This window comes from Dromiciops gliroides, chromosome 4 (genome assembly GCF_019393635.1).
Source record: "Dromiciops gliroides isolate mDroGli1 chromosome 4, mDroGli1.pri, whole genome shotgun sequence".
NCBI lineage: Eukaryota > Metazoa > Chordata > Mammalia > Microbiotheria > Microbiotheriidae > Dromiciops > Dromiciops gliroides.
This window is the reverse complement of record NC_057864.1, coordinates 27,207,567-27,230,161: the sequence shown is the minus strand read 5'-3', so window position 1 is coordinate 27,230,161 and position 22,595 is coordinate 27,207,567. Positions and strand designations below refer to the sequence as shown.

The 22,595-nt window shown below is 42.3% G+C and overlaps 1 protein-coding gene across 5 annotated transcripts in view; it reads left to right on the top strand.

The window, feature by feature from the left end:
* OSBPL9 (oxysterol binding protein like 9) overlaps nt 1-22,595 on the top strand; it is a 157,287-nt gene that overhangs the window by 12,609 nt on the left and 122,083 nt on the right. For all 5 annotated transcript variants that reach the window (XR_006356317.1, XM_044001933.1, XM_044001932.1 and 2 more), the window contains exon 2: nt 18,562-18,612. Coding sequence is in view for 4 of the 5 variants with exons in the window: in XM_044001933.1 (XP_043857868.1) it covers nt 18,562-18,612 (51 nt within the window). In the remaining variant the exon portion in view is untranslated. The remainder of the gene's footprint in view (nt 1-18,561; nt 18,613-22,595) is intronic.

The following is a 22,595-nucleotide window of genomic DNA, read 5'->3' as shown; positions in this document are numbered from 1 at the left end:
TGCTAAATGCTTTACCATATTCTCTCATTAGATTCTCACAACAACCCTGGGAAGTAGAGATGGTGTTATCCCCATTTCATAGCTGAGGAAACTGAGGCAGATGGCTGTTAAGTGATTTGCCCAGGGTAATGTAGCTGGTGTCTGGGGCTGGATTTCAACTCTGGTCTTCTTGACTCCAAGCCCAGATTGTTTCCAATTTATGCTGTATTATTTATCCTGTTCTTATGTAGCTGCTTGTGTTGTCTCCCATTAGATTGTGAGCTTTTTGAGAGCAGGAACTGTCTTTTGCATTTCTTCATATCCCAGGTGCTTATTAGTACAGTGCCTGGCACGTAGTGTGTGCTTAATAAATGGTGATTGACTGATTGATCAACCCAGTCTAATGGGTCAGCATTTTACAGTGAAAATCATAGCAAGTCCCATAGGCAAGTCTTTGGGAACTTGTCCCCTATAAAATGAGTGTGTTGCCCTACATGGCTTCTCCAGGCCCTTTCAGCTTCATATTACTGATCCTTTCCAAGTATTCCCTTTGTGTCTTTCCCTAAACTCTTACTCAAGCTCTAAGAAGAAAGTCTTCATTATTTTTCCTTACCTGTTTTATTCTTTGGTGAGTAGGCACCTCATCAGATATGGCAAATGATAAACAGTTAGAGTTGAGTTGGAGGCAGTGCAGCATCAGCCATCTGCTGCTCTGTGGGCCCTTGAGGACTGACTGTCGACTGTCCCCACTTGTGGACGGTGCTTCTTTTGAGCAGGAATTTGGGATACCAAGAGGGCCAGGCTGTCTTCAATGGTGGGGCTGGGCCTTATTTTCTCTTTTTAGCACCTACTCAGTCCAGCAGTCTGACTGGTGTTTGGCATGGGCTCTTGGATCTAGTAGATCCCAACTATTCCTTGAATTTGAAAGCCTGTTTGCTCTTTTGAGGCAGCCCTCAGAAGGTCGTCTCCACAACTTCCTGCTGAAGCGCTGAGGAGTACAGTGATGGGCAGGCACCAGGGCAATCCTCCTTGACCTCGATCGGTTTTTCCTCCCATAAACCTTTGTCTGTGTCTTGACATTTCACAAGTGGCATATTTTAAGCTACTTTTAGGCTAGTGGGATGATCAGAAAGTTGACTAGAAATTTTGTCTTCTCCCTGTTTCCCGGTCAGGAACAGAGAAGAAAATCACAGACTCTTTTAGAAATGGAAACAGAAAAAACAAAGGCTTTTCCTGGGCCCAAGACAGGCCCTCCCTGTAAGGCAAGACCATTGGACTTGACTAGGCTCCTGGGTGTCCTGACTGTCTTGAAGTATCTGGACACGAGGCCACCATCCATTCAGTATCTCCTCCTTTCTGTGAAGCCCTTGGAAGATTGTGCATATTTCAGGCCTTGCCCTTTGCCTCTTGCCATTCACAGCACTTTTTTTTTTTTTTTTTTGCAGGGCAGTGAGGGTTAAGTGACTCGCCCAGGGTCACATAGCTAGCAAGTGTCAAGTGTCTGAGGTGGGATTTGAACTCAAGTCCTCCTGAATCCAGGGCCGGTGCTTTATCCACTGCACCACCTAGCTGCCCCTCACAGCACATCTTTTTAGGCTGACTTTCACATAGATGGAGGCATCAGTCAGAACAATCAACACTTATTAGGTGTCTGCTGTCTGCAGGGCTCTGTCCAGGTTGAAGGAGAAGATCCAGGGTTTAGGGCAGACCTCGTCCCTGTCCTTGTGGGTCTTAGAATTAGGGATAAGATTGTAACAGATTTTTTCTTCTTTTTAAAAAAATTAATAATTGTTTTCAGTGAAGATCTACCTTCTTTCCTTCCTGCTGCCCCACTTGGGAAAGCAAGGGAACCCACTGTTTCCTTTTATACCGTATTAACCAGTGAAGTGCATCAGCATTCGAGAAGAAAATGGTATGGACGGGCTATCCACAGGGGAAGATTGTTCCTGACAAGGGGACGACCTTGGGAGATGGGAGAAGGCCTTCTGATTTTGGTGACATTCTAGGAATAGAGAGCAAAGGTATGGCATCATGTAAACAGCAAGAATCATCCCTGTTGACTGGAGGGTAGAGCTGTCCAGAGTTAAGGCCAGAGAGGCTGGGAAGGAGCTTGAAGTATCCTTTAACCCCGTTCTGCTTTCTTTCTCTTTAAACCCTTGCCTAATTATCTTAGAAAATCTATTTTATGGGAAAGCATTAATTTTGAAGTCAATTTAGGGAGGGTCCGTGTCAGGGTGCAAAAGGATGACTTCCAGCAGGGAGAAGCCAGTGTGAATTCTGCCTTTCATTCTCGCCTGCTGTGACCTCATTTTCAGTGTCCTCATCTGCAAAATGGGGCAAATATTGCCCATAGTACCCACCTCACTGCATCATTTTGAGGATCTTATGAGATAAATCCATAAAGTACTTTGCAAACCTTAAAGTGCTATGTAAATGGAAGGTGTTATTAACTAGAATAATAATCAGAAGAACAACAATAATAACAGTATGTAAAGAAACTTGTGCTATCCTCCTCCCTGGCCCTTGAACGTGCCAAGGAAGTCCCCTGAACTTCTCCACAAAAGCCTTCCTAGAGTTTCCCCCAATTAAGCCTTCTTTTACTAATGGACTACCCTTGTAACAGCCTTGTTCTGCTAGTTTTCTTTCTAATAAACTCAGTTCAGCTGCTTGGGGAGTTAGAGGCTTTTGTGGCCTCTCCTTGGCACTCTTTGGGACCTTCTGCACATGAACAAGCTCCCTGATTTCCAAAGGAACTTTTTTGAGGTTGGAAACCACCTGTTGGGTTTGGGTTGGAGGTGGGGCAAGAATCTAAAACTTCTGCTTTCATCCTGTGTTCTTGTTTTTGTTTTGTTTTGTTTTTAGTGAGGCAGTTGGGGTTAAGTGACTTGCCCAGGGTCACATGGCTAGTAAGTGTTAAGTGTCTGAGGCCAGATTTGAACTCAGGTACTCCTGACTCCAGGGCCAGTGCTCTGTCCACTGCGCCACCTAGCTGCCCCCATCCTGTGCTCTTGTTACCAGCTCATTTGTTCTATTTGGGCCATAAGGTGAGGGACAGCTCTGTGGCCCTTTCAAAACAAATCCAAAAATACCATGAAATACCCTGTTGGGGCCTGGGGGAGCTTCAGCAGTGTCCATCTCCACCCACTCTGAAAGTCTGTAGTTTTCCACTTTGATATTTTGCTTTCTGGGGTCTCCTTGTGATTTCAGATGGTGGGGAAGGAAGCCTTTTTCAAATAAGGGGACAAGACCCTGAGAATTCAGCAATTTGGTTAAGTTTCTGCCTGAAAGGTAATGATGGAGTCAACTGAAAAGAATGTTAACATTTTATGAAGGCCAGCCCTGGCCTGGCTGGCATCCAAGGGAGGCCTGAATACCAGGACTGGCCATCCTGCGGGTATTTGCTCCTTAGAGCCTTACCCTGTAGGCACAGTGGGCAGTGAGCACTCACAGTTTAATATCTTAAGCAGCAAAACAAACAAAGTCTGTGCCCCTGGGATAAATGATCTTTATTCAGGCAAGTAGAAGAGGATTAACCAGAGCCTTCACCATGAGCAGGGCTGCAGTGAAGCTGATAGGAGTGTCTGTGGTTGGCAAAAGCTACTTGGCCCCTGACTCTCCTATCTCGTGCTGAAACCTGGATTCCCATGGAGGTCTCATGCCTATAGGTCCAATTGTCTTTCCCCTGTTCCACGCTGCCTCTGTGGAAATAAGACCAAACCTATGGGGCCCATGAACTGCTTACTATCCAGTCTTGGGGAGTGTACTCTCCTCAGGAAAATCAAATATGAATCAGTTCAATGGCAAGCATTTAAGCCCTGGCTATGCTGAGTCACGTTGGATGAAAAAAATATATCTCTATATTGGCTAGGTATGGTTCTAGCCTCCCTAGAACTTTGAGTCACAATCCTGGTCAGCTCTTATCCATGTCTACCCATAAATTCATGAGAGAGGGTCTATCCAGTGTGCTAAAGGATGGGATAGTCTTCTTCACTATCCCTTGGCATTGAGAAGGTAACAGGGTGTGGCGGTTAAAACTAAATATGTGAGGTCACCTTACCTGTCCCCAGTGTGGGGGATGCTAGCTAGGATTTACTTATAAATTAGAAACTTCAGCAACAGTTTAGGCATTAAGCATTTATTAAAGTGTATTAGAGGTTAGCAAAGAGAGAACGTGTGTCTCTGAAAGAATAGGGAAGCCTAGCTAAGATCTACATGGGAGAGAGAGAAGAAAAAGCTGCCTCCATCTGGCAGATCTTGCTACCAAGAGAAAAATCCTAAAACTCCTCCAGCAGAAGCTCCCTGCAGGACAGGAAGAGGGGCGGTCCCCACACACAGCTCCAAGCTAATTGGCTGGTAGCGTTCAAGCCCACTGATTGACAGAAGGCTCTTCATGAATTGTGAGGTAACTTCCAGGTACTGAATTGACTTTAGAAAGTTCAACCCATGTTCTCTCAACAGGGGGCCCTGGTAATAATATTCTCACAAGGGGAGGACTCTGTCTATCTTTTAACCTTTGCCCTTGCCATGTGACCAGCCCATCTTCTTGCTATCACATAATTCTTTGAAGATCATTTACTCCTGTTATTCTTTGGACTTTCTTATTGCTTACGTGCAACTGCCTGCTTACAACCAACGTCTGACTCTCTGAGAGGAAAGATTGCTGAGTGTTGGTGCTAAAAGTCTAGAAGCTGGAAGTGGCAATTAGAAATAAGGATCATTCCATCTCCACTTGTAGGACCACTGTAGCAGAGGATGGATAATGGGAGGTGGAGGGATAATGGGAGAAGATATAGCCAACGCTGGTCAAAGATCCAGTGTCACTTGGGGGAAGCCAGCTACTGTCTGTGCCAGTCAATGGAAAGAGTGTGAGAAGGGACATTTATTCCTTGTGGAATGAGAATTCCAAAGGGCACAGTAGAAGCAGTGGGCAGAGTTGGAATAGGTCTTGTGGAGGGGAGGGTTGAGGAGTATTGGGATGAGAATAAGACTTGGGAGGGGGGTCTTTATTCCTAGGCAGCTGATAAGTAACAAGGGATAAGGAGGATAATTTAGAAGGGGAGTCTACTTTTCCTGCCCTAGGGATGGCAAAAGGTAGTAGATGAATCAAAATACTTAATCTGGGGGATCTGCTGGGGGCCTTGGTGGCTCATTCCAGTGAGTAGAGCCGTAGTGTGGGCGGGGCCTGCAGTGTGGGTCTATCCCTTCACCACCGTCTTTGAAGTTTACTCTTATGTAAGTCTCTTCAAGCCCCTCACACATCCCCTTCATTCCACCTCCTGGTAGACTGTTGATGAGGTTATTAGTAAATTATAAGCTCCTTGAGGTCAGGGTCTTTTGTCTCTCTTTCTGTCCTCAGTGCTAAGCACATAGTAGGTGCTTAATAAATGTTTATTGATTGATTGATTGAGCTCTGTCTTCTCCCCTTCATCTCAAAAACCCTTGACATCATCCTTCACTCTCTCCTCCTTTCCTCTCTGACAATGAAGTAGCCCATCTCCTTGCCAAGGCCAACCCTTTTATAAGTACCCTTGATCCCATCCTCTCCCTACATTGGTTTGTTTCTAATTGCCTTCAAACATTCACGTATTTCCTCTGTCCTTAAAAAAACCCTTGCCATCTCTTCTACCTATGATCTGTTATTTCTTCTCTCCTGCACAGCCATTTGTTGTTCAGTAGTTCAATTGTGTGTGAGTCTTCATGACGTGTATGGGGTTTTCTTGGCAAATATACTGACGTGGCTTGCCATTTCCTTCAACCGTGGATTAAGGCAAATACAGGTTAAGTGGCTTCCAGGGTGACACAGCTAATGAGTGCCCAAGGCTGGGTTTGGACTTAGGTCTTCCTGACTTCTCCAGCACTGTATCCACTAAGCTGCCTTGCTGCCTGGAGGAAGCTCTCTATACTCACTGCATCTACTTCCCCCTCTCACCTGTCAGCCCTTTACAGTCTGCTTTCAGATCTCAGGAAACCCTGCAATGTGACTAGTGATCTCTCTCTCTTTTTTTTTTTTTTAAAGTGAGGCAATTGGGGTTAAGTGACTTGCCTAGGGTCACACAGCTAGTTAAGTATTAAGTGTCTGCGGCCGGATTTGAACTCAGGTACTCCTGACTCCAGGGCCGGTGCTCTATCCACTGCGCCATCTAGCTGCCCCCTGACTAGTGATCTCTTAAATGCCAGATCTGCTGGTGTTTATTTCAAACCTGTTGTGAGTAAAACTATATGTGGTCACCTTATTTCTGTCCTAAGTTTGGGGAAAATTAGCTGAGCTTTCTAATATATTTGTTACTTATAAATTAGAGGCTTTAGGACCAGTTTGGGGCATTAAGCATTTATTAAAGCATACCAAGTATTAGTAAAAAGAGAACACCTGGCTCAGAAAGTTAAGAAAAGGCCTATCTAGCCTAGAGCTGCAGCCTGGCCTGCTTCTTCCTCTAAGTCCTTCACCATGAGCCTGTCCAAGAGACGAATTGAGAGTGGAAGCTCCTCTGGGATCCAGAGCAGAGGCAGTCCCTACACACAGCTCCAAACTAATTGGCCAGTATCACCCAAATCCTTAGGTTCACTGGACTTGAGGGCGGTCCATGAGCAGAGTGTGCTGAGGTCAGAGAACCCACCCCTGAGAGCCAGGCTCAGGTAAGTGGGGTTTCAATCAAGTCCACTTCAAGTGAGTCAATCAGCAAAGTCAGTCCAATCAATTTTAGTATAATCCCCTCCAATGGGGAGGGGTGGGGGTGGGCCTCTGGGCCTTCCCAAACCCCTTATTTTCTCACAAACCCTCCTGTGCTTCCTTAAGAAACAGTTTCCTTAAATGAAGCAATAACATGACAATTACTTATAAAGGGCTCTATGATGACTAACAGTGTAAAGGGGAATGAAAAGAGAGAAGAGAATTTGAAGGATGCATTGACAAAAAAAATGAAAGAGGGCAGTCCCCTTTAGGAGGCGAATATTACAAATAGTGTATGCAGTGGGGAAAGGAAAGCAGGAAAATGTCTATTTAAGTCTTTGCAAGTCTTCTCAGATGATTCTTGGAATGTCATCTGGGCGTGGCTCTGGATTCTGGGCGTGGCTCTGGATTCTGGGCGTGGCTCTGGATTCTGGGCGTGGCTCTGGATTCTGGGCGTGGCTCTGGATTCTGGGCGTGGCTCTGGATTCTGGGCGTGGTTTCAGGTGTGGTTGTAGAAAAGTCTCTCAGGCATTTCAGATGCTGATGATCAGCTAGAAAGTCCTGTTCTATTTTTAAAAATAATTTAGGGGGACAGCTGGGGGGGGTGGGCAGTGGATAAAGGACTGGCCCTGGATTCAGGAGGACCTGAGTTAAAATTCGACCTCAGACACTTAACACTTCCTAGCTGTGTGACCTTGGACAAATCACTTAACACTCATTGCCCTGCCAAACAAAAAATTAAAGATACCAAATCTGTTCTTTTTTCTCCTCTTCTTTCCCTCCACCCAGTTCAGTGTGACTGGCTAGGCAATTCAGTGTATTTTTTTTTGGTTGAGTTTTTCCTAATTGAGTTTAAAATATTACTCTCTGCTTTTTCTCATTGAATATTGGTACATTTGCCAGATACTTTCCATTACGATGGCCTCTATTTGCTCTGGTGCTGTTCTGAGCTTGTATCTGGGTGTTTTGAACTTAAATATAATTGTCACTTGGGGGAGAACACTGCATTAAGAAAAGTGGGAGGCAGCAGGGATTACCATCAGATGCTGCTGTTTGGTCTGGCAGGAAACCTGAATATTTAACATTGGGATAAATGCTGCTTCTATCACTTAATAATCATCATTAAGTATTGAATAGAAGTGAGGCCTGAAAGCATTTTGCAAATCAAGTAGAAAATTTGAGGCTGGGAAGTTGGGCTTACTGGGTTCTTGTGAAAATCCAAGGAGTTGATGTATGGAACACATGATCTAAAAGTGACCTGCTGCTGCTGTCATTAACAACGGTCAGGCTATGATTTGTGCTAGAGATGTTCAGGAGGAGGAAGTCAAGGCACAGCAGGCTTCCTGGAGAAGCCTGGAGAACCTGAAGGGAAGGGGGAGGGCTTTCCATGGGAAGAGCTTGTGGTTACTTCCTTTTCTTCCCCTTGACTCTAGGAGTGAATGAAGAAGCATTTATTAAGCCCCTACTATGTGCAAAACACTGTACAAATAGAAAAGCAACACAGCCTCTGCTCTTAGGGAACTCAGGATCTAATGGGGAGGGACATGCCCTGTAGGACATTTGGAGAGGTCCCAGTGGTCACCAGGGCACAGTGTCAAAGGCTAAACATCTTTACTGTCATTTTCATTAAGAACCAGCTCTTTCTGATGTTGAGATGTTTAATGGGGCCAACGATGACTTTCTTTTCCAGGTCTTTTTTTTTTTTTTTTTTGACGGGGCAATGGGGGTTAAGTGACTTGCCCAAGGTCACACAGCTAGTAAGTGTCAAGTGTCTGAGGCCGGATTTGAACTCAGGTACTCCTGAATCCAGGGCTAGCGCTTTAACCACTGCGCCATCTAGCTGCCCCCTCCAGGTCTTTTTAAAGTAGCTGTGGCTATTGGGGTGCCGGGGATTGTAGCAGTTGTGGGGGCAGTTGCCGGTGTTGTCATTTCCTTAAAGGTTGCTCCCCCCGATGATGGCTGTGGGGATCATGCTAAAGCAGGACCGGTGATTTGGGTTAGGTGATTCATGGGGCTCTCTTGAATAAAATGTGCTAGGCTTGAGTACTTGAGTACAAGGTCCTGGGTCTGAGGAGAAGCTGTGGTCAAGGTGGTAGTGGGCAAGTGATTTGACCTTCCTTTTTCTCCTTAAGAGTGCCTTTCTGTTTTAGCTAGACTGACTTGAGTGCACCATTGGTGGTAGCTACTGGTGGTGGTGGGACTGGTTGCCTCTGGCCCCCTTTCCATAATGGTTGGTACTTTTGATAACGGCTTTGGGAGTCAGACTATTGCACCTATTTTGGTAGTGACCATTTATTATTAATTAATATCATATATATACCAGTAAAGAATTGACTGCATGGCAGTTAGCACAAGCAGGAGAAAAGCCCCAGACCCATGCTGTCTCTAAGACAGCACATGGTCTCAAAGAGAGTTCAGAAGACGTACAAAACACACACTGTCCAATGAAGAGCTCACACCAAAAGATAACATTCTGAGCCAAGGGAGTGGGTCAAGAGGAGGCCAAGAGCAAAGACCCTCAACCATCTGGTGGCAAGGGTTTTATCCTCTTTTGATAGAGGCTGGTCATTATGCATTGATCAAAGCTAATTCGTTAGTATCATTCAATTCTTTGGTTGAAATGACTTGAAGGTGATCCAAATTAAAGGGGAAAGTAAATACTAGCTGAAGGGCAGAGGTGAAGTCCAGTATCTGGGTGTGGTTTGATGCTATTAGTTCACTGAGCTAAACAAAAGAATCAGTCTCCATTTCTTTTGTTCCAAAATATTGGAAAAACAGCTGACCTGGAAAATAGAGAGAGATAATTTAAGAATTAATGAACGACTGGAGCCAGGATGGCAGAGTGAGCAGGAAATCACCTGAACTCCACCAAATTCACCTCCAGTGGCTATAAAATAGCATCTCAAAATGAATTCTGGAAAGGTAGAGCAAACAAAAAGATGGGGCAGAAAGACTTTTCAGCCCAAGAAAATCTGGAAGTTTAGCAGGAAAGATCTATTTCAGTACAAGGCAGGCAGTATTGCAGCAAGTCAGCAGCAAGCTGGGGGAGGCCCTGAGCTCTAGCGTAGGTCAGTGACTGAGGCCCCTTGGCCCCAGTGCAGCAGCAGGCACCAGACTAGCTGTGCCTTGGGCCCCAGCACAGCACCACACCCCCACCTTCACCTTTTGATCTTAGTGTAGCACCAGCCCCCCAGCCCCAGCAGATCCCCAGTGCAACACCAGGCAAGTGGCCAGGCCCCACTGTGGCCCCAGCACTGTGAATGGCCAGGTTACCCCATGAGCCTCAATGAAGTAACATGGTTCTCATCCCCCCATGGTCCTAGTGTAGCACCAGGCTCGCCAAGGGCACAGCAGCAGGCTCCTTCTAGGCCAGCAACAGATGAGTGGCCAGCTAGTCCTCCTTGCCCCCCATGGCCCCATTGCAGCATCAGCCCTCTCAAGGGGCTCCAGCACAGAGCCAGATAAATGGCCAGACCCCTTGCAGCACCTGTGCATGGTCTGTAGTCTCTGGCGCGAAAATCTGAGGATGATGCTCCCTCCACCTCTAGAACAGAGCTCCAAACAGGCTGGGAAAAATGAGCACACACACCCCCCCATCCCCGAACCGGACCATAGAAAGTTATAGGAAAAGGGAAGATCAAAACATGACCTCAGAAGACAACAATGTTAAAACACCTACATTCCGGGGCGGCTAGGTGGCGCAGTGGATAAAGCACCGGCCCTGGATTCAGGAGGACCTGAGTTCAAATCCAGCCTCGGACACTTAACACTTACTAGCTATGTGACCCTGGGCAAGTCACTTAACCCCCATTGCCCTGAGCAAAAAAAAAAAACAAAAAACCACCTACATTCAAAGCCCCCCACCCTCCCCAAAAAGAGAAAATTGGCTTCAGTCTCAAAAACAATTCCTGGAAGAGCTCAAAAAGGACTTTAAAAATCAAATAAGATGGGGGTTGCAAGGTGGCGTGGTGAATAAAGCACCGGCCCTGGATTCAGGAGGACCTGAGTTCAAATCCGGCCTCAGACACTTGACACTTACTAGCTATGTGAACCCGGGCAAGTCACTTAACCCTCATTGCATCTCAAAAAAAAAAAAAATCAAATAAGAGATAAGAAAATTGGGGAAAAAAATGAGAATGATGCAAGAGAATCATGGGGAAAAAAAGTAACAACTTGATAAAGGAAGCACCAAAAAAAAAAAAATGGAAAAATATGTACAACAATTTATTGAAGAAAACAACATAAAAGTAGAATTGGCCAAATGGAAAATGAGTTTTAAAAGCTAATAGAAAATAACTCCTTAAAAATTAGAACTGGACAAGTGGAAACTAATGACTCCATGAGACATCAAGAATCAATCAAACATGGGGCAGCTAGGTGGTGCAGTGGATAGAGCACTGGCCCTGGAGTCAAGAGGACCTGAGTTCAAATACAGCCTCAGACACTTAACACTTACTAGCTGTGTGACCCTAGGCAAGTCACTTAACCCCGATTGCCTCACCAAAAAAAAAAAAAAAAAAGAATCAATTAAACAAAACCAAAAGAAATTAAAAATGTAAAATATTTCATTGGAAAAACAACTGATCTGGCAAATAGATCCAGGAGAGATAACTTAAGAATTATTGAAAGGCATTATAAAAAAAAAAAGATCTGGATATCATACTTGAAGAAATTCTCAAAATAAATTGCCCTGATGTCCTAGAACTAGAGGGTAAAAGTAGACATTAAAAGCATCCACTGATCACCTCCTGAAAGAGATCCCAAAATTAAAATTCCCAGGAACATTAAAACCAAATTCCAGAACTTGCAGGTCAAGGAGCAGCCAGAAAGAAACAATTCAAATATTGTGGAGCTACAATTAGAATTACAGAGCATTTAGCAGCTTCTAAACTGAAGGTTCTGAGGGCATGGAATGTGATATTTCAGAAAGCAAAGGAGGTGGGAGTGCAACCAAGAATCACCTACCCAGTGAAACTGAGCATAATCCTTTAGGGGATTAAAATGGTCATTCAGTGATTTCACTTAAGTGAAATTAAGTTAAGTGACTTGCCCAGGGTCATACAGCTAGTAAGTTTCAAGTGTTTGAGGCCAGATTTGAATGAGGATACAAATGTCACTTCCTGAGGCTAAAGAAAAGACGCATGGTCCTGCCCTCAGAGGCCCTCTCCTCATGTTGGAGCTTTCCTACACAGTAAGTCTCCAGCAGGTGGTGTCATTCCAATTGTTACAACAGTTAGAAAGAGTATATATAGAGTGCACAGTATTTATAGAGTGACTGATGGAATGATATAAAAAAAAAGGGGTGAGAAAAGGATTACACTGGGAGCAGAAGGAAAGGAGAGGTAGCATGGGATAAATTATCTCGCATGAAGCAGCACAGAAGACCTATTACAGTGTAGGGGAAGATGGGGGGTGGGGCAGTGGGCATCACTTACCTTACTCTCATTGGAATTGGCTCAAAGAGGGAATAACATACACAGTCAGTTGGATATGGAAATCTACCTTACCCTATAGGGAAGTAGGAGGGGAGGAAATTAAGAAAAGGAGGACGACTGATATAGGGGAGGGCATGTTGGGGGAGGCGGTGGTCAGAAACAAAACACTGGTGAGGAGGGAAAGGGTGAAAGGACAAAGAGAAGGATAAATAAGAGGAATAATAGAATGGAGGGGAAAATGCAGTTAGTAATAATAACTATGAAAGTGAATGGGATGAACTCATAAAATGGAAGCAGATAGCAGAATGGATTAAAAACCAGAATCCTACAGTATGTTGTTTACAAGACACATGTGAAACAGAGAATAAAGGTAAGGGCTTGAAGCAGAATCTATCCAAAAAGCAGGGGTAGCAATGATGATCTCAGACAAAGCAAAAGCAAAAATAGATCTAATTAAAGAGATAAGGAGGGGGCAGCTAGGTGGCACAGTGGATAGCGCACCGGCCCTGGAATCAGGAGGACCTGCGTGCAAATCCGGCCTTAGACACTTAATACTTACTAGCTGTGTGACCCTGGGCAAGTCACTTAACCCCAATTGCCTCACCAAAAAAAAAAAAGAGAAGGAAGGAAAATACATCATGCTAAAAAGTACCATAGACAGTGAAGTTATATTAATATTAAACATATGCACCAAGGTGGCATAATATCCAAATCCTTAAAGGAGAAGTTAAGTGAGTTATAGAAGGAAATAAAAAGTACAACTATACTAGTGGGGGACCTCAACTTTTCCCTCTCAGAACTAGATAAATGTAACCACAAAATAAACAGGAAGTTAAGGAGGTGAGTAGAATTTTATTTTATTTTATTTTTTATATTTATTTATTTTTTAGAATTTTAGAAAAGTTAGATATGATAGACCTCTGAAAAAAATTGAATGGAGATAGAAAAGTATACCTTTTTCTCAGCAGCACATGGTACCTACAGGAAAAACCATATATTAGGACATAAAAACTTCAAAATCAAATGTACAAAGGCAGAAATATTAAATATTAAATAATTTCAGTTCATAATGCAATAAAATTACCAACAATGAAGAGGAAATTAGTCATTTTTAGGAACTATTTTGCCCAATTAAATGCCATTAAATGTAACAATCTAAGTGAAATTGATGAATGTTTACAAAAATATAAATTGCCCAGATTAACAGGAGAGGACACTGAATACTTAAATAACCCCATCTTAGAAAAAGAAATTGAACAAGCCATCAATGAACTTCCTAAGAAAAAAATCCTGGGGGCCAGATGGATTCACAAATGAATTATAGGAAACATTTGAAGAACAGTTCCAATACTTTATAAACAATTTGGAAAAATAGATGAAGAAGGAGTCTTACTGAATTCTTTTTATGAAACAAATATGTTATTCTTACCTAAACCAAAAGCTAAAATTCAGAGAGAGAAAACTACAGACCAATTTCCCTAATAAATGTCGATGCAAAAATTTTAAAATACTAGCAAGGAGATTATAGTAGTATATCACAAGAATTATACACCATGACCAGGTGGGATTTATACCAGGAATACAGGGCTGGTTTAATATTAGGAAAACTATTAGCATAATTGACCATGTCAATAACAAAACCAATAGAAATCATATGATCTCAATAGATGCAGAAAAGACTTTTTGACACTAGAAAACATAGGAATAAATGGAGCTTTCCTTAAAATGATAGTTTCTATCTAAAACTATCAGCAAGCATTCTTGGTAATGGTGATAAAGCTAGGAGCCTTCCCAGTAAGATCAGGAGTGAAGAATGGGGTGAAGCAAGGATGCCCATTATCATAATCATTATTCAAGATAGTATTAGAAATGTTAGCTATATCAATAAGAAAGGAAAAGGAAACCGAAGGATTTAGAATAGGTAATGAGGAAACAAAACTATCTTTGCAAATGATATGCTTAGAGAGTTCTAGGGAATCAACTAAGAAACTAGTTGAAATAATGAACATCTTTAGCAAAGTTGCAGGATGTAAAGTGAACACACGTACATCATCAGTATTTCTATATATTATCAATAAGACCCAGCAGGAAGAGATTGAAAGAGAAATTCCATTAAAAATACCTATAGACAATATAAGATACTTGGAAGTCTATCTGCCAAGACAAATCCAGGAATTATATGAATACAATTACAAAACACTTTTCACACCAATAAAGACTGATCCAAACAACTGGAAAAATATTAATTGCTCATGGGTGGACTGTTAATATAATAAAAATGACAGTTCTGCCTAAACTGATTTACTTATTCAGTGTCATACTAATCAAATTACCCAAGACTTATTTTATAACACTAGAAAAAATAATAAAAAGAATAAAAGGTTAAGAAGGGAATCAATTAAAAAATGTGAAGGAAGGTGACCTACCAGTAACAAATTTCAAACTATATTGCAAAGCAGTAATCATCAAAACAATCTGGTGCTGCCTAAGAAAGAGTGGTGGATCAGTGGAATGGATTAGATACACAATATATAGTAGTAAGTGATCATAGTAATCTAGTGTTTGAGAAACCTAAAGATCTGAGCTTTTGTGTCAACTCACTTTTTTGGGGGTGGGAGGGGCAGAGCAATGAGGGTTAAGTGACTTGCCCAGGGTCACAAAGCTAGTGTCAAGTGTCTGAGACCAGATTTGAACTGAGGTCTTCCCGAATCCAGGGCCAGTGCTTTATCCATTGTACCACCTAGCTGCCCCTCAACTCACTATTTAACAAAAACTGCTGGGAAAACTGGAAAACAGTTTGGCAGAAACTAGGCATAGACTAACATCTCACACCATATACCAAGATAAGTTCAAAATGGATACATGATTTAGGCATAATGGGTGATATAAGTAAATTAGGGGAGCATGGAAAATTTTACCTGTCAGATCTATGGATAATAAAAGTTTATAATCAAACAAGAGAGGATCACAGGAAGTAAAATGGATTTTTTTGATTACATGGAATTAAAAAGGTTTTACACAGGGCAGCTAGGTGGCACAGTGGATAAAGCACCGGCCCTCTATTCAGGAGTACCTGAGTTCAAATCTGGCCTCAGACACTTGACACTTACTAGCTGTGTGACCCTGGGCAAGTGACTTAACCCCCATTGCCCTGCCAAAAAAAAAAAAAAAAGGTTTTACACAAACAAATGCAGCCAAGATTAGAAGGAAAGCCAGAAACTAGGGAAATTGTTTTTTATAGCAAGTTTCTCTGATAAGGGCCTCATTTCTCAAATATTTAGAGAACTAGGTCAAATTTATAAAAATACAAATAATTTTCCAATCAGTAAATGGTCAAAGGATATAAACGGGTAGTTTTCAGAAGAAGAAATCAAAGCTATCTGTAGTCATATTAAAACATGCTCTAAATCATGATTGATTAAAGAAATGGAAATTAAAACAACTCTGAGGTACCACTTTACACCTAATAGATTGGCTAACCTGAAAGAAAAGGAAAATGGCAAATGTTGTGGAATGTGGGATGTGGAAAAATAGGTGTATTGATGCACTGTTGATGGAATTTTGAATTCCAACTGTGAGATTTAAAATTGGATATAAGATCATTAAACTCCCCTTTTTTCCCTTATATATCTCCCAGACCACTAAGAAAAAGAAGCCTCTGAGCTTTAATCAGTGAGAGATTAGCCTTTATTGTTTAGACAACAAACAGGTGATACCGATTAGGGAAATAGGAAAGTAGAAATACAGATGAATAATCCTAGATCTAAGCTTAGTCTATATTCTTTTAGAAGACTCACTGAATCCCAAAACTGCCTGCCAGACTGAGAACCAGAGCCCATCACCAAAGTGTGCACCATCAAGCCAGAGTGTGCGAGACAGAGCACCAACTTCTGTTCTCACTCTCAGTTTTAAGTTGGAGTCCCAGAAATACAGCATGCTTGGCCACGCTCTCCGGGCAGCACACTGCCGTTCGTCATGGTCTCCTCCCCAAAAAGGGCAGTCCTTCAAGAGCTGCTTCAGTAGCATGCGCTCAACTCTCAGCTAAAACTTCCGTTTTTTACCACACAACCATTATGGAGAATAATTTGGAACTGTGCTCAAAGAGTTATAAAACTGTGACCCAGCAATACCACTACTAGCTCTGTATTCCAAAGAGATCAAAGAAAAAAGAAAAGGACCTACCTATATGTACAAAATATTTGTAGCAGCTCTTTTTGAAATTTGTAGCGGCTCTTTTTAGAAATTGAAGGAGTGCCCATCAATTAGGGAATGGCTAAACAAATGGCTATGTATAATTGTGAATACTGTTGTGCTATAAGAAATGATGAGCAGGGAAAAAAAATGAGGGGCAGCTAGGTGGCACAGTGGATAAAGCACCGGCCCTGGATTCAGGAGGACCTGAGTTCAAATCCATCCTCAGGCACTTGACACGTACTAGCTGTGTGACCCTGGGCAAGTCACTTAATCCTCATTGCCCCACCAAAAAAAAAAAAAAGAAAAGAAAAGAAAAAGAAATGATGAGCAGGATGTTTTCAGACAAATCTGGGAAGAACTGTATGAATTGATACAAAGAGAGGTCATTGTACATAGTAACAGCAGTATTATATGATGACCAAAGACTTAGCTACTCTGATTAATACTATGATCCAAGATAATTCTCAGGGACTCATGATGAATTATGCTATCCACCTTAGGAGAGAGAACTGATGAACTCTTGAGTACAATTTCAAGCATATTCTTTCCACTGTTTTGGGAGGTAACATACAAATATGGAAATATTTTGGTGTGATTTCACATGTATAATTGATTCTGTATTGTTTGCCTTCTCAATGGGTGGGGGAGGCATTGAATGGAGGGAGAGAATCTGGAATTCAGAATTTAAAAAAATTAATATTAAAGATTTTTTTAAAAAAAGAAGAAAAAAGAAACAAGTTTATGAAAAAAAGATGACCCACAGAACTCTTTTCTTTATGAATAGAGTCATGTGTACATATGGACATGTGTAGGATAAGATCTCTTCAGAGATCTCCACTCCTCATTTTACAGATGAGGAAATTGAGGCCCAAAGAGGTGGCAAATACACCTAAAACCACACAGGAAATGTTTACGTTTATCATTTGCAAAATGTCCTCCCTGCAGAGGAGATTGTCCAAATTTGGAGATACAAAAATAGATATCCTTCCTCTTTATCGTGTGTTCCTGCCATCTTTGTTTGCATAGGTTGGCAAAATTCATGTAGTATTTTCTGGTACTGGTAATGCAGTAGGTGGGGAAGGGGTAGCAATTTTTTCTCCCACTGCTTATCATTAGTCTAATCACTGTCATGTCAGAATAATACTGTTGTGGGTTTATGCTGCAACAACACAGACCTATGCAGTTTTCGTTTTAAATTTCTCAGGAAGGTTTTGCCTCACTCCTTTGCAGAGGTAGGGAGAGACGTAAATATATGTCATTGGTGGGACTTGAATTGGAGTCTCATTTCTGCAGCAGATTCAGAGGCCCTCAAGGCCTGCTCCCGGTTTGCTGGGAATGGGGCCGGGTCTGTGCTGGTTCGGCCTGCACTGCGGTCCACTCTCACCCCAGTACAACAGACCTTTCTTGCTGACTTTCTAAATTGTCTCGCCCTGTCTGCTGCAACAGGAATTGTCTTATGGCATTATTTAAAGTTATTTAGAAGGGTCTTGGGGAGAGCTCAGGCAAGTCATTGCCTTTCCTCCAACATCTTGGCTGGCCCCCCCTGCCCTTTTTCTGGTCTCATTTCTAAGGCCAGCTCTATCCACCAGGCCAAACTTCTATTACTATTCCATAGTAATACTCAATAGATGTATTAAAAAAATGAAATAGAAGTCTATATATATGATAAGTCTATAGTCTGAAAAGTTTTTGGTTTTTCTTAGTTATTGATTATTATTGTATAATTCATGTTATTATCATTCATTATATTCATATTCATATACTATCTTTCTCTGGTAGTATGGAGGGAAATCCAGCTCATTGAGACCCTAATTCCTTGGACTTTAAATGAAGTATTACTTTAGCGTCATTACACATGTCTTGAAATTGTCAAAGATTTGAGGTTTGAGCCCTGACGTCACTTCCCAATGCTGTGATTCCTGGACACGTCTTTTCAAGTCTCTGAGCAGTGGTTCCCTCCTTTGTAAAATGGAGATCTCACAGGATTGTTGTGAGGAAAGTGCTTTGTAAAAATCTTAAAGAGCTAGAAAAAGTGTCCTGTTATTATGAACAGCATGTTAGCCTTGAAGAGTAGAGAACTGTAAGATAGGAATAGTTTCATACCGTTATTTTTAATTTCTTTGTCCTTTGCAAATTCAGGGGGATGGCTCTAACATCTTGTCTTTTCATCCCAAGATACTTCTGAAATAGATTATATAGTAAAAGAAAAATCTGACATAATAAATGGGGTATATTTTATTCATAATATAAATATCTTATGATTTTTTTTGTTTGTTTTTCTTTCAGTCCAAGGACAAAATGATGAGAGGTTCCCGAAGAGGCTGTGTTAGACTCAGAGTAAGTAGATTCTTTACTTTCTGGGAAAGCCAGGCTTCAGAGAAAGCTAAAAAGTGAATGTTTTGGATGCTGTGGTTTCACTCTTGTCAGCCCTTTCTCTCCTCCCCCTCAGTGGCCATTTCATTGCAGACAAGCCCTCCAGGTTGAGTAGAAATGCTTTTCATTCTTACTTTAACATCTGTCATCTGGGACCATTGTACTTTCTCTCCTAACCCTTTCCTCGTTTCTCTTATCCATCTTTTTTTAGGCTTAGTGTCTTAGTTAGTAGACTGAATGAGTAAGGTCAGGCAGAGGAGACTTCAGATTGAGCCTACCAGAGGGAGAAAAAACAAGATGTTTTCAGTTATTTTAGAAAGAGATACCTACAGATTTAAAACAGTAGCAATAATCATCTTCGGTGATAAAGTAATATGACTTATTAAGACTCATCAGACATGCCCCTGGTTTTGAAAGGCAGTTGTTATCCTGGTCATTTCTTTCATTCTTTGATCCTAATAGGTAGGTTCTTTTTGTACACGAGTGGTGTTTAATGTTTGTTGACATGCATACCCAGTAACCCCACACTTTATGCCATGGAAGATGGATGTGTGACCTCTGATCCTGAGATGAATCAGTCAGTCAGGAAACTTCTGTTAAGCTCCTCCTGTGTGCCAAGCACTAGGCTGAACTGAGAGTCAAAGATTGGGTTTGAGTTGAGGTTGAGCCTCGTGACCCTAGCCAAGTCACTTCCCTCTCTGATCTCTGTTTCCTCGGGTTAGAAATGGGGAGAATGATGCTTGTCCCACCCTCCTTTAGGTCTGAGAAGGAAGCACTTTTTAAATGGTGAGGTGCTGTTTGCATGGGATCTCTCTAGTTCTCCATTGTCAAGGTGGAGGGCTCCTGACACAGGATGGCACCACAGTATGTCACAGGGGAACGTGTGCTCGAGCAGAGTCAGTTGAGTGCTTGGCCTCGTGGACCTCAGTTTCCTCCAGCTGCCTTAGTAATGTGAAGGGGAGGGACTAGAGGAGCTTTAAAGTCTTCCCTGTGGAGATGATCGAAGATGGATTATGGGAAGACAGATTCATGAATATTCTGCAAGTGGAACTTCAAATTGGGCCCTACTGGGTCCGGAAAAGAATTGAACATTAGCTATCAGAATGACTGAAAGGTCCATATCCTTAATCCCAGGAGGGCCTCTTCTATGACGGGGTATATGCATGCCTCCGAGATGGAGGAAAAGGCCCTGTATCCCCCCAGATGTTCCCAGCAGCCCTTTCTGTGGGACCTAGAAATAAACAGAATGGATGCTGCTTGGTTGGGGAATGGCTGAACCCACAGAGGCCCCTCAACGTGATGGAATATGATTGCACCAAAGAAATGACAGATATTCGGAGTTCAGAAAAGCTTGGGCACACTTATATGAATTAAGCCATGTCAACGAAAAGACAGCAGGTGAGATCAGGTGGGCCTGTTTGGCTAGAGCATAAGATGAACACATGAAGGGGGAGCAGTCTGGAATGAGTCTGGGCTCTCAGTGTCCACAGAGCGTGTATTGGATCCCATAGACACCTAGGGGCTGCTTGAGACTGTTGGTCAGGACTGTGGCCTACGGTCAGACCTGTGCTTTAGGGAATTTATTCTGGCAGATCTGTGGAAAGTTGCTTGGAGAGGGGAGACTGGAAGCAGGGAGACTAGGGTTATGCCAGAATCCATACAAAACATGACAGAGAGTTGAACGAGAGCAGTGGCTAGAGCGGGATGGAAGAGGAGGGGCTCCGTGTGAAGGATGTCGTGGACTTGACCCTTGATTCAATTTGAGGAAGAGAGAAAAATGAGGATGTGACTGAGTTTGCAAACCTGGGTGACGAGGAGGATGGTAGTTCCCTCAGTAGAATGGGGCTGGTTTGGAGGACCCATAGGTTTCAAGGGGGTGAGTTCTGTTTTGGGCATGTTGGAGATCAATGACATGTTTATTTAATTTTTGAGTGATACAGAACTTGGAGGGAGCACTAACGTATTAGATGGTACAGTTGACATCCAACAAGATGTTAACAGGTCAGGAGCTAATAAGATGATATTTCAATAGGAGTAAGTCATGCACTTAGCTTAATCAAGTGCAGGATGGAAAAGATGTCAGTAGTTGATGTGAAAATGACCATGGATTTAGTTGATCATACACTTGGGCTCTTAATTGGTTGTGGCTTATAAAAAGGTAAATCCCATTCTTTAAGCATTAGGGGCTGACTGAGCCTGACACTGAGGATACAAAGACATCATGAGGGGGGCCTCTGCCCTCCAAGAAAGAGCTTCTATTCTGTGAAGGCCATTTTGTAAAGTGTAGTGTTCAGATTATAAGAAGCAATAGTTGTAGAGTTGCTTACCCTGGTTAGATCACATCTGGTTTTAGGGTCCAGAATCTGAGAGAAGGATTAATATGGAGCCAATCTATAGCTGTGTGACCCTGGGCAAGTCACTTAACCCTCATCCACCCCCCCCCACCCCCCCAATGGAGCCAATCTAGAGGAATAGGGACAAAATGGTGAGGGATCTTGAAGTCTTGCCTTTGGAGGGGTGGGTGTGATGACAGCTAGCTTAAATACTTGAAAGACTGTTTTAAAGCAGAGGGATTTCATTTTTATCCCTAGGATCCATAGCATCTTGTAAATTGTGAAGGCTTAATACATTTTTTCATTATTAAGCTATGGGTGACTCAGCTTTATCAGTGGAACAAGTTCTAAACTGAAACTTCCCTATACTAGTAAATTCAAAGGTCTGGAAAGACCTCTGATTGACTGAGGACATGCTTACCATGAAGCAGGAGATAAAGTATGACTGGCTAGCTGATGTGTGCTAAATGATGATAGGTGGGATATGAGAAGACGAAATTAAGGCTGGTATGAGTTACATCAGCAACTAAGGAAGCAGAGGGTAAGAGTCAAGATGACAAAGCTAAGGGAGCAGATGGGGAAGAAACAGCAAAGTATAAATCAAATAAAAATGAGTAAGGCAGCCAACATGCAGACAGACAACAACAGTAGGATCAAATGAAAGTCAGTCATCAGGAAACCAAGAAGTTACAAGTGCATAAAGCTCAGTAATCATGATAAATAAGATGTTTCCATTAAGAGTATATACCAAGGGGCACTTAGGTGGCGCAGTGGTTAAAGCAATGGCCCTGGATTCAGGAACACCTGAGTTCAAGTGTGACCTCAGACACTTGACAGTTACTAAGCTGTGTGACCCTGGGCAAGTCACTTAACCCCCATTGCCCTGCAAAAACCCCCAAAATCAAATCAAAACAAAAAAAGGAGTCTATACCAGCTAGATTGCATGGTAGATAAAGTACTGGCCCTGGATTCAGGAGGACCTGAGTTCAAATTTGGCCTCAGACACTTGATACATATTAGCTGTGTGACCTTGGGCAAGTCACTTAACCCTCATTGCCCCGCAAAACAAAACAGTTTTTTTGTAAAAAAGAGTATATGCCTCTCATTGTCATTTTTGTAAGAATAAATTCAGTTGTGTTGACCATGGAAAAAAAATAATAAAGCAGAGGGATTTGACTTTTTCTTTTGGGTACTGGAGGGAACTAGAACCAGTGGTTGGAAGTTACAGGGGGCTATATTTTGGCTTATTGTAAGGGAAAACTTTCTAATAATTTGTGCTCTCCTCGAGTGAAATGGTCTAATATAGGTTTTATATATATATAGGTAAGCAGCTCCTCATTATAAGATGTGTCTGAGCAGATACTGGATGACTAGTTGTTAGTATTTTCTACTTCAACATCTCAGAGGTTCCTTCTGATGCTTAAATTCAGTTATTTTTAAATTTTAATTCTTTCAGTGTGATCACCAACCGGAAGGGACCTTAAGACATGCCTGAAGTCCTGTCTTCTGTCTCCTCTTCCACTAAGAGTGGACACAAGAAAATTGATGGAGGGGAGAAGTCATAGCTTCTGAGGTCACTTAGCCCAGGCCCTTCATCTTCATAGGATGCAGCTG